Below are 12,755 nucleotides of genomic sequence, written 5' to 3'. Positions count from 1 at the left end.
AGCGGGTCGGAGCCACGGCAGGACCGACGTCGCTCACAGGCCCACGCGTTTTATTTCAGGACAGGACAGCGCAGCCCCCTGCAGTCCTGGGCGCTGTCAGGGTGGCAGCTGCTGAACCACCCGAGCTGAAGCGTAGGGACCCGTCTGTCCCTGTAGCCACCATGTAGTCGGCACATGGCCACATGGCGGCTGCACAGGACCCCTTGACGAAGACTTATTTGCTGGATGGATGAAGGTGCCTTACCGAGGAGGAACTGCTCCACAGAGCCCTGACGGAGACCAAAAATGTCTCAATATTTTGGACAAGTTTTTTTTTTTCTTTTTTTTAAATAGCAATTTAAAAATACAGCATCCTGCCCCTACCCCCCCTCTCCTTGAAAGAAAATCATGCTTCTTTAATTTTTTTTCTAGAAAAGAAGAGTGTTTCAGCACGAAGTGAAAATGGGAACGCATTTATAAATGCTATCGTACAAGAACAACGGGCCGGGGGTGGCGTCTGCCAGGACACCCCGAGTTCAGAAGGGCGTTCCTGTCACGTGCACTTGGGGTTTCCGTCCGAATGCGGGTGGTGGCTGCGTGTCCACTCATCCTGAGTTCTGACCTGGGGGTCCTTGTGGTTGACGGACACAGATTGGAAGATGGCAGTCAACTTAGAACGGGGACCCTACCTTCCATCCAGGGCTCACACATCTCAGGGTGGGGCAGCAGGTTTATTATTATTATTATTTCATTATACCTCAACCGCGTCCTGAGGCTCCCTCAGCCTGAGGACCAGCTGTAAGCGACCGTGAAAAGGGGCAGGGAAGGGGAGTTTAAATGCTAACACTTTCCCTGTCGGAGAAGAGAACCATTCACTTACTATAGGGAAGAAATTTTCTTAATTGATATCTTAAGAAGCATCGTAACACAAAATCCACGAGAAAACCTGGGCCTGGCGACGTGTGGGAAGATCCGTGGTTGCGGAGTGGACTCGGGACCCTCCGGCGTGTGCCCGGGGCACCGTTTCCGAGGCAGGAACAGGGTCACTTACAGCTGTGCCCTAGCCCCCGGGGCACCGTTTCTGAGGCAGGGACAGGGTCACTTCCAGCTGTGCTCTAGCCCCTGGGGCACCGTTTCTGAGGCAGGGACAGGGTCACTTACAGCTGTGCCCTAGCCCCCGGGGCACCGTTTCTGAGGCAGGGACAGGGTCACTTCCAGCTGTGCTCTAGCCCCTGGGGCACCGTTTCCGAGGCAGGAACAGGGTCACTTACAGCTGTGCCCTGGCCCCCGGGGCACCGTTTCCGAGGCAGGAGCGAGGTCACTTACAGCTGTGCCCTGGCCCCCGGGGCACCGTTTCCGAGGCAGGAGCAAGGTCACTTACAGCTATGCCCTAGCCCCCGGGGCACCGTTTCTGAGGCAGGAACAAGGTCACTTACAGCTGTGCCCTGGCCCCCGGGGCACCGTTTCCGAGGCAGGAACAAGGTCACTTACAGCTGTGCCCTGGCCCCCGGGGCACCGTTTCTGAGGCAGGGACAGGGTCACTTCCAGCTGTGCCCTGGCCCCCGGGGCACCGTTTCCGAGGCAGGAACAGGGTCACTTACAGCTGTGCCCTGGCCCCCGGGGCACCGTTTCCGAGGCAGGAACAGGGTCACTTACAGCTGTGCCCTGGCCCCCGGGGCACCGTTTCCGAGGCAGGAACAGGGTCACTTCCAGCTGTGCCCTGGCCCCCGGGGCACCGTTTCCGAGGCAGGGACAAGGTCACTTACAGCTGTGCCCTGGCCCCCGGGGCACCGTTTCCGAGGCAGGAGCAGGGTCACTTACAGCTGTGCCCTGGCCCCCGGGGCACCGTTTCCGAGGCAGGAACAGGGTCACTTCCAGCTGTGCCCTGGCCCCCAGGGCACCGTTTCCGAGGCAGGAACAGGGTCACTTACAGCTGTGCCCTGGCCCCCGGGGCACCGTTTCCGAGGCAGGAACAAGGTCACTTACAGCTGTGCCCTGGCCCCCGGGGCACCGTTTCCGAGGCAGGGACAAGGTCACTTACAGCTGTGCCCTGGCCCCCGGGGCACCGTTTCCGAGGCAGGAACAAGGTCACTTACAGCTGTGCCCTGGCTCCCGGGGCACCGTTTCCGAGGCAGGGACAGGGTCACTTACAGCTCTGCCCTGGCTCCCGGGGCACCGTTTCCGAGGCAGGAACAGGGTCACTTACAGCTGTGTCCTAGCCCCCGGGGCACCGTTTCCGAGGCAGGAACAAGGTCACTTACAGCTGTGTCCTAGCCCCCGGGGCACCGTTTCTGAGGCGGGAACAAGGTCACTTACAGCTGTGCACCAGCCCCCGGGGCACCGTTTCTGAGGCAGGGACAGGGTCACTTCCAGCTGTGCCCTGGCCCCTGGGGCACCGTTTCCGAGGCAGGAACAAGGTCCCTTACAGCTGTGCACCAGCCCCCGGGGCACCGTTTCCGAGGCAGGGGCAAGGTCACTTACAGCTGTGCGCTGGCCCCTGGCCTGCACGGGAGGCAGAGGATGTAGCCGGCCACCCGCCTGCTCAGTGTCCCAGGGGGTTTGCAGGGGGTTGTGACTGGTCGATAAGGAGATGGCCCGCGGGATGCATGGGTCACTTCCTGCCCGAACAGCTGGTCTCCTCTGACCACTGTGCTCCCTTCCCCAGCATCCTCTGGTCACTCCAACAGTCTTTCATCACGTTAACCAAGCAATCTTTATCCCTCTCTCCCCCAAGACCGGATTCATACGCCCTCACACTTAATTTTTCAAATGGAATTTTTAACATTTTATTGGCAAAATACAATGCACAGCAGAGAATGTTCCCTCCCCACTGCTCTGTCACAGAGGAACCGGGCGGCGGTAACCGGGGCGACCGTAACCCGGGGCGACAGTAAGGGTGGGGGGGGTACTCAGCTGGGAGAGATCCTGAGAAGAGAGAGAGAGAGGCCCCGTTGGAAGTGGGAGAGACGAAGGCCATCAGAGAAGGTGCTTTGAACGTAACCTCTCTCTTAACATAAAAGAGCCTTTCAAATCATCTCAAGGAGCAGATGAAACGTGCGGAATTTCTGCCGTGCGGAGAGAGAGGCTGACATTTTCAGGCTGACCCCAGCTGACACGGACCTGGGCCCCTAGTTAAGTAAAATAAAAAGATGTCTTTCATCAGAAAGATCACGTGTCTGCCTGTGTTGACTAGACTCCCTATGTACATATAGATATACAAATTAGTACGTTCTTCCGTTTGTTTTTATCTTTTTTTCCCCATTATTCTTGGAATACAGAAGAAGAGTTCTTCTTGGCAGGCTTTTTGCCTTCTGCATGCGGACCTTCTTGTGCTTCTGAAATCCCTTGACGGGAGGGTCAGTCATTGCACAATCTTGGGCCCGTGACAAATATTTAACTATGAGAGAGGACCTTCCTGTGACGTGGTGCTGCACCTGGGTTCTCAGAGGACTTCAGAACTCCTGCGTCGAGAGGCCAGGCTTTTGCGAGGTGCGAAGGTACAACGTCCATACGGACATGCAGCCGAAGCGTCCGACAGGAAAGCCCCCTGCTGGGCTCCTCGGGAAGCTGATACCAGAACCGACAGACCTCGTCCAGCCCCGGAAGTCTGACTGGGCACGCTGCCTCCTCACACATCATGTCGTCGCCCCTGTCCAGAGCGTCCCCGGAGGCGAATTCCCCGTTACTGTCATTGCAAGAGTCTTTAAAGAGGGTCGAGGCATTCCGAGCTTCCTGTGGTAGAAATTTCCACTGGAATTGAATTTTCTCCGGAAGTCTGACACTGGCTGTGATACAAAATTTCCCGTGTTGGCCCCACCGAACGTGTTTTGAGCTCCCACGGTGATGGAAAAGACAATGTAACGTTGATTTTGGAAGTAATGGAAAAGCCTTTGGTGGTATTTATGTTTGATTTCTGTTGAATGGATGGGGGAAAAGAAATAAACATTTATTTTCCTCAGCTCTGTCAAGATCCGAAAGTATCATTTCGGTCAATTAACAACAGCTCTTAAAAGGCGGAGCTACTTAGGGTAGCTTTGTCAAGATTGCCAGATCCTCGTTTAGAAGTACACTGAGCGATTTTCACGTAGTCTGGTTCACCTTCCTTATGCTTTTCACCCTTGGTTCCATGTGCTGAGTGAAGAGTGTGTCCCTCGAGCCACTTCTGAAGGGTGGGGGTCAGGGCAGGGGGTGAGGGTGAAGAGGGAGATGTCTGATTTCGCTGTCGACTTCACCAAAGACCTCGCATCTTACTCTTGATGTGACTTCTCAATAGGAAAATAACTGAGTTACTAGATTGCTGAGTATATGAAAATGTTCTTTTTATTTTTTTATGACAGAGACAGAGAGAGGGACAGACAGACAGGAAGGGAGAGATCAGAAGCATCAATTCTTCATTGCAGCTCCTTAGTTGTTCATTGATTGCTTTCTCATATCTGCCTTGACTGGGGTGGTGGTGGTGGTGGGGCTACAGCAGAGCAAGTGATCCCTTGTTTAAATCAGAGACCTTGAGTTCAAGCCAGCTACCTTGGGCTTCAAGCCAGTGACCATGGGGTCATGTCTGTGTCCCATGCTCAAGCCAGCAACCCCGTGCTCAAGCCTGGTGACGACCTTGGAGTTCCAAACCTGGGTCCTCTGCATCCTAGTTCGATGCTCTATCTATTGTACCACTGCCTGGTCAGGCTGAAAATGTTCATTCCTAAAGATCTAAAATACCGTATAGCTTCTGTACCTCTATTTTGGCATTTCTTCATTAAAAAAAATGTATATATATATATATATATATATATATATATATATATATGTAGTTTCCCAGGACACCACTGACTACGGAAAGGCCTCAGTGTGTCCTGACTGATACTGCAGCTGTGACCTATGGAAAAAGTTACTAGTCCAGGATTAGAAAGCCTGAATTTAAGTTGTAACCGCCTCTTACCTGTCCTGTGGAATTGGGCACATCCATTACCGGCCTTTGTTTCCCTGTTCTCATCTCTCATACGGAAGCCATACTCTTCACGGTCACCTGGGGCTACTGTGGGGGTTAACTGGCTGGAATAAATGAAAATGGACTTTGCAGACGGTAGAGGACCTCACGTATGCTAAGGCGAACATGTCCACCACGTTTTTCTTGCGTGTGTATGATTGAAACTAGGCTGTCGGGGAGTGGTTCTCTCCCACTTAAACTATGTGGAAACGTGGCTGGTGGAAAAGCTGAGGACTGGAGCCTCTGTCCACCTCTGAGACTCGGTCACGGGTGGAACATGGCTCGGGAAGTAGGTACCGTCGCTGGAGGCAGTCACCCAATGGCCTTCCAAGACGCGCCCGCATTCAGAAACGACACGGCAACAGCGAGACCACAATCGTCAGACACAGATGTCCAAATAAATAATCTTTAATTATGATACATTACTCGTTACAGTAAAAATTGGCATATTTTTTCCCCCTTCGAAAGCAGAAGCACCAGTCTTGGAAGGTCGAGAGGATGAATGGTGGTTGTCAGGGGAGACGGCAGAAGAGTATGTGCAAACATCGTTTTAGGATAGAACACACTTCCTAAAAAAGAAAGTCACTCCACACACGGAAGTCTGTTAGGATGGCGAGAACGTCATGCTGAATAATAAAGGGAAACACCACCCCCCATGACTTTCAACACGTCCAACCTCAAATCAAATACGGTGTCCTGCCGGAGAGATGCGATGAAAACCCGAACCGGCCCCAAATGGAGGGATTTCTTGTACAAACGTGACGCGTGGGGGAGGTTTCTTTCCGCAGGAGTGTCGGCGATTCCGTCAGACGCCGCTGAAGTGGGTGTTTGATCTGATGAATGAATTGGGTCTCATCCGGTCATCCCGTTGTTGAATTGGACACCTGCTCCGAAGCGAGGCTTTGCCGAAGGTCACTGGGGACACGGAGGAGAGAGACGGGGCCCTGCCTTGGAGGAGGAGCTCACAGTCTAGTGGGGGGGAGGGCGACAGATACATTGACACGGATTCTAAAATGATAAAAAACTAGTATAGATGGCTGTAGAAACTTCTCTCGGAATCAGACAGACTTTGGGTGTTATGAGTGGGCGGCGAACAGGGACGAGGCCCAGTGCAGGGAACCCCCGGTGGCTTCCGTATCATGTGACCTCTGCGAAGGCGGTGATGTGGTTCTGCAAAGAGAGAGGAACGACAAGGTCAGGGTCCGGCCGGGGTGGGGGGAGGGGGACACCGGCCTCGCCAGGTACTTAACACTTCTACCAACAGCCCTTAGCCTCACAGAGCCGTGCAGCCCGGACCGGCTTCGCTGGCACACACAGCACTGGGCAGCTAGTTCTGCGTCGCAGGACGTCCACGTGGCTCACGTGGCTGCTCATCACACGTGTCCTGTGATGCTCTTACATGAATCCAACAGGCGCAGCCCACGGTACCTGCTTCCTTCGGCCTGAGCTCTGACACTTGGAAGGAGGAGAACGGCAAAGCCAGACACGCCGAACACGCCGCTCGGCGTTCACACGTTGTAGCTTTGGCGTCCCTGTGCCCCGGGGGGACGGGTGGCCCAGACGTGGTGGCGATGTGCTCCCATCAGTGGCCTTTGCCGGTTGACAAAGACCGACCTAAAGAAACCCTTCCTTTCTGACGCAGGCAGCCAGACCCCGACGGCCGTCTGTGTTGTTTACCTCAACCGCAGAATTCTCCACAAAGTCTTTTATTTCCCTTCTTTTTATTTATTTTTTCTTTCAAGCCACAGAACTGAGGACAAAGAAACCCTGTGGAATGGGTCATATCTCGATGGCGTCAGACACGCCGCAGGCCCCACCGCAGCAGCGGAAATACCGCAGCAGGTAACTGATGGGACGTGATGGATGAATCATGTCACACACGGGGCGATGCCAAGATCTAACCGAAGTGACAGCCCCACCGCATCACCGCGGCACTGCAGGAGGGCCTGGCCATCGTCCTGCCTGCCCGTCTGCGTGCTTGTCTTGGGAGCGTTTCTACGGACCGTACGTCCAGCGCCGTCCGACGCGGAATTCTAGGCAATGTAGACACACCGTGCGGCTTCTCCGGTGGGTGTGAGCGCTTCCCAAATAAAGTGCAAAATGTTTAACAGCCTAAAACATTTAAAAAAAAAAAATGTGTGTGAAGAAATTAAAATTCATTTCCGCTGCATGTCGGGACATTAAATCACAACGAGGAAACAACTGCTGAAGGCATTACTTTCTAGGTTTGACCCCGCTATACCCTGAGAAAAACAGTATCGGTGAAAATCGGTCGTGAGCGGGGAGCGTGCCTTTTTTTCCCCCTCAGCTTCCTGCCAGACCCTTAGAAACTCTTAACTCCCCGTTCGAAAACGCCCGGTGGAAACGCTGGGGAATTCGGCGGCTCCTCTGAGTTCTCTCCCGCTTTCCTTACAGACGGGCGGGAGGGAGTCTGGAACAGACAAGACTTGTCGGAGCTGCGTAACGCACTGCGGTTGAATAAAAGCCCCGAGAGCAGCGGAAACGGTGCATCACGGTTTTATTTCTCCTGGCCGCGTGAGGACCTCCCGTCGGTGAGCTGAGAAAATAAATTCGATGCCCGGGGTCTCAGCGCAGAACTGACCAGGGGCTCGCACGTCTGGGCAGGACCTCGCGGGCGGGAACCGCTGGAGAGATGTGAAGATGTGAACTGGAGATCAATCGGTCTGTAGCAGCTGGTGGGGAGGGGGCAGGGTGAAGAAGTGTCAATAGAAAGAAGGGAAGGGAGATTTAAAGAAGAAAAAAAAAAAACGGAGGGTGTTTGGAAGGCACAGGTATCAGCGGTCCTTGACCGAGATAATGAAGTGTCCACAAGGCTGCTTAATTGTGCTGAAGATGATCCTGTGTGGAAGGGACCGCCGTCACCTGGGAAGGTGGGACAGAGATAGTCACAGACCGTCTGGAGCAGGGACAGTATCGGGAACCCATCACTGATAGTCCGAGCGCGGCAGGGCAGAGGGGAAAGCAACAGATAAGGACGCCACAGAGGATGTGCAATGTGACCGTATGAATGATCATCTACACCTGTTCATATTGAGGGGAGAAATGGACGCCAGCAATTCACAGGGACAACAGGCTTAAACTCAGGCCGTCCCAAATAGGGACATCAGGTGGCCTTAGAAAGAAGGCATTGAACGCATAGGGTAACCTCGTGCGCTGTTGAGGCCGGTGAAACGCTGATCAGTCATGGCGTTTAAAACCCCGTTTCGTTGGGCCCTGGCCGGTTGGCTCAGCAGTAGAGCGTCGGCCTAGCGTGTGGAGGACCCGGGTTCGATTCCCGGCTAGGGCACACAGGAGAAGCGCCCATTTGCTTCTCCACCCCTCCGCTGCGCTTTCCTCTCTGTCTCTCTCTTCCCCTCCCGCAGCCAAGGCTCCATTGGAGCAAAGATGGCCCGGGCGCTGGGGATGGTTCCTTGGCCTCTGCCCCAGGCGCTAGAGTGGCTCTGGTCGCAACAGAGCGACGCCCAGGATGGGCAGAGCATCGCCCCCTGGTGGGCAGAGCATCGCCCCTGGTGGGCGTGCCGGGTGGATCCCGGTCGGGCGCATGCGGGAGTCTGTCTGACTGTCTCTCCCTGTTTCCAGCTTCAGAAAAAAAAAAAAACCCCGTTTCGCTGACCAGGAAGGCTTCCTCTCCCTGCCCATCACCATTTCCCTGATGCTGAGTCATTACCAAGTTAAACCGGGGGGAGGGGGAGAGAGGGGGCAGTTTGCTTCCAGAGTGACCGCGTCTTTAGATCCCAGGGCCCTGGGAAGACGCCTGCGTCTTTGCCATCGGCCCTGTTTCCGTTTCCTGTCACACTTAAGTCAGAGCCTCTGAGGTGACTCTTCCGGCTCGCGGCTTGTCATTTAAAGGTGGTCCTCGGCAGAGAGAAAAAAACCGCTGAACCTACAGTGTGTCGAGGCGGCTGTGCGTAGGGAAGAGGAAATGAGGAGGAGCGTGAGTGACCGTGTCCACGTGCGCGGAGGGATACACGACACAGCCCCGCGGCCCTCCGTCCATTAACTTCCCTGCGAAGAGCCAGTGAGGCCACGCCGCAGGACGGAAGAGACGGGTTGTTTATCTCAGTCAGCTTTAAAAAAATAAAATGAGATTAATTCCCTTCCAGCCTGGATGGAGGTGGCCTTCCCTGAAGGGATCATCGGGAGGAGGGACAAGCTAATTCCTTACTGTCCCTCGCCAATTACATCAGCCAGGTTTGCGGTACATCCTCTGGAATAACTGGGAGGCGTCGCTCCTGTGCAGGAGATCGACGCGATTGCTCATTTTCCCCATCAGCATTTTTCTTCGTATGATATAAAATTAAAACCCAGAATGCACGTCCTGTTTTCAGATCACCTGTGTTGAGGAATGGACTCCCCGCCCCCCCCCTCCGGCAAACTGGACGACAAGGGGTTTCTCCCCTTTTCATCCTGTCGAATTCTGCATTTAACAATAAATCCGATAACTAGGTCACAGTGCCAACACGCAGCAGGCAAACCCCAAACTCATGCATCAAAGCACACCCCGGAGTCCCCGACACACTGGTCGCACAGATCAGTTATCAGTACCATCACCAGGGCCTTCGGCAGTGCCTGGCTCGGAGGACTGCAGGTGGCAGACTGGAGCCCAGAGCGGAAGGTCAGACCCGTGAGAAAGCGTTCACTCAAGTCCACGGCAGGTCAGGGAGCACACTGCTACCGAAGCCGGTCCTTGAAGGCAGAGTTCCCAAGCAAAACAAGCAACTCTGTCCTGAGAAGTACTTTCCGATTCTTAAATTTGGTAAATCCCCTAGTCAACAGCATGCCAACTGCTGAAGTCCTAAGGTCTGTTTACCAGAAATTATATTCTGTAATGTTTTTTAGAAGTGATTTAAGACAAAGCTGTCATTGGATGATGGCGTGAACATCGGGCAGTGACCTGCCCCCAGGCAAGATGTGCCCCGAGCAATGTCCCTTTGAAAAAAGTAGGAGGGGGAATGCAGAAAAGGGAACTTCTCAGAGGACAGTAAGAAAAGCCATGTTATCTAAAGGGCTTTTGGGATGAGGAAGGCTGCATTCCCATTCACAAGTGAGAACTCATTAAAATGAAAGAAAAAGAAGAAAGAAAGAAAGAAAGAAAGAAAGAAAGAAAGAAAGAAAGAAAGAAAGAAAGAAAGAAAGAAAGAAAGAAAGAAAAGAGTAAGGAGAGAGAAAGAGAAAGAAAGAGAAGGGAGGGAAGGAGGGAGGGAGGGAGGGAGGAAGGAAAAAAAGGGAGGGAGGAAGGAAAGAAAGGAAGAGAGGGAGGGAGGGAGGGAGGGAGGGGAGAGAGAAAAAGAAAGAAAAGGAAGGAAGGAAGGAAGGAAGGAAGGAAGGAAGGAAGGAAGGAAGGAAGGAAAGAAGGAGAGAAAAAGGGAAGGGAGGAAGGAAGGAAAGAGAAAGAAAGAAAAAGAAAGAAAGAAAGAAGAAAGGAAGGAAGGAAGAAAGAAAAGAAAAGAAAGAAGAAAGATATTTGAAAGGTAAGTAATCTAGCACCCGGACCCCTTTGGGGACTAGTGGAACGCTGCCGAGAAGGACACTGTTTTTGGTATTAGGCTCCGCTCTGCAAACCCACTCCAACACCAGTGTGCGGCAGCGCACATATGTTTATTGCCTTAATCGGAGGTGTCCACAGGGGCTCATTCCCATCATCCAGCCGAAGAGCCTGGCAAGACAGTCTTTGAAGGAGCCTCCCTGCGCATGCTCTTCCTGGCCACTGTCCACTGGCTGGGCTCGGGACACCTGCAAGATGTATTTGATGATATGTTATCTCTGCGTCCCTTTCAATACTGACTCAGCGGGTGGGACCAAGGATGCGTCTGTTTCAAGTTCTACGTTGTGACAGTCTTAGAGTGACTGCTCAGGTTAGACCGTGTTCCAGCTTCCTTTCTTTCTGAACGATTATAAGCAGCGTGTGTATTGTAACAGGAGGCTGTCGGCAATCAGCTTAGGGTTTCAGCCTAAACACATAACGGATCTGTAGGTCACTTTGTCTTTAATCCAACGGTGTGGTCCTCAGCGCAACTGGTAAGGACGCCCTGGGGTCCAGGGGACGCTGAGGTCAGGTGTTTGAATGTGGGCCCACCGCACAACAATAGAAACTCTCACGAGCAAGTGAGCCTTTCAAAGACCCAGCTCTCTCACCTGTGAAATGGAAATAGGACTATTTACCTGGGTTTCTATTAAAACCAAATGAAATTAGGTAGACACCAAGGTCCTTGTCTACTCTGACATATCCATATAGTTGTCTATAAAAGCCACGGACACAAAAAGTAAAATAAATAAATAAATAAATAAAAGAAACCATGAGTATTTTTTTAAAAAAAATAATTGATTGGAATTTTACAATTCTGTCAGCACTAAGGACAGGGATGGGAGGCACAGTCCTATAATTAAATTCACTGATGACAGCAGGAGGTATGACATCCTCTGAGCTTGAAGGTGATCGGCCAGCATTCTTTTTAGGAAAGACTACTTGGGGTACCACTGCTTTCTCCCCAGGGCGTCTGTTTCAGTTCAGACTTTTATTTTCCCTCGGGGTTTTGTTGCATTAAGGACTTTGAATGGCATTGCTTGGAGAAAGGGGCTAAAAACTACTTTCGGGGACAACCGTTTCTCCTTAGCCCAGGGGTCGGGAACCTATGGCTCGTGAGCCAGATGTGGCTCTTTTGATGGCTGCATCCGGCTCGCAGACAAATCTTTAATAAAAGAAATAATGTTAAAAATATAAAACATACTCATATACCTTCATTTGGCAAACAGTCGTATGTCCACACTACAGTGGATACATATTCCGGATCTATAGTAACCTCTGTCAGAACAGGAGAGGCTGCTAAGCATGTTATAGCTCATTGTCTGTATGCATTGTTCTATTATTGGATTTCCTAAACTGGCTAAACTGAAAATGTTCCTGCATATGGAGCAAAAGCATTCACTGTATTTTGTCATGCTTACAGTCTTTAAAGTTAAGGTATTATTAAAGTGTACTCAGCAAACATTTTAAGGTCAATTTAAAAAAAAAATTTTTTTTTAAAGGGGGTAGTCATATCCTGGAACTCCTACGGGTCTACCATATCATACTTTTTACTTAAAAAAAAAAATTTACATTTCTTTTGAATGCTGATGAACAGGAGACACCAAATCTTTTTCACCTGCAAACTACTACCTTCTTTATTAGATCCAGCTAATAACACTGTTTTGTCTTTTCCCAAATAGCTCCAGATATATGGAAAAGATTTATATAGGCGGATGGGGATCCTCAAACCCCTCAGTGAGATCTTCTGAGCATGGCTTTTAAGATACCTAGAGGCAGAAAAAGCCCAATAGAGATCAGGGGAACTACCAGCTTTTAGGATACACCCTTAAAGGCTCCAATGCCCCAAAGGGGTCTCATAGGATGCCATCTGGGTCCTGCTTCAATAGTGGAAAGGAAGGCCATTGAGCTAAAGCCTGCCAGGCTTACACACCTCTGCTGTGAGGAAACAGGGACACTGGAAAGTAGGCTTCCCCCTCGCTCCTCTAAGGGAGGGTTCAGTCTCTTCCAGCCCTGCTCCAGCCACCTATGACCTAACCTTGCCCAGAATGCTGGGGTTTGCCACTGAAGGCTGAAGGTGCCCAGGGCTGTCAGCCCCATCTATGACACTGTGGACAAGCCTAGGGTATTTCTTCCAAGAAGCAGGTAAACTGATCTCATTTGCACAAGGGCCACTTAACTATGTTTTGCCTGAATAGTCAGGTTTTTTATTCTTCCCTCAAAGATCTCTGTTGTGGGTGTTGATAGTCC

General features: G+C 51.9%; 1 protein-coding gene across 1 annotated transcript in view; it reads right to left on the bottom strand.

The window, feature by feature from the left end:
• Nucleotides 1-5,352: 5,352 nt before the first annotated feature.
• Nucleotides 5,353-12,755, bottom strand: part of PLPPR5 (phospholipid phosphatase related 5) — a 97,501-nt gene continuing 90,098 nt past the window's right edge. The window contains exon 6 of the mRNA XM_066352543.1: nt 5,353-6,130. Coding sequence (XP_066208640.1) covers nt 6,098-6,130 — 33 coding nt within the window. The 3' untranslated portion in view covers nt 5,353-6,097. The remainder of the gene's footprint in view (nt 6,131-12,755) is intronic.

The sequence above is a fragment of the Saccopteryx leptura genome, chromosome 11 (genome assembly GCF_036850995.1).
Source record: "Saccopteryx leptura isolate mSacLep1 chromosome 11, mSacLep1_pri_phased_curated, whole genome shotgun sequence".
NCBI classification, from domain to species: Eukaryota; Metazoa; Chordata; class Mammalia; order Chiroptera; family Emballonuridae; genus Saccopteryx; species Saccopteryx leptura.
The sequence above is the reverse complement of the archived record's forward strand: the minus strand, read 5'-3'. Positions and strand labels throughout refer to the sequence as shown.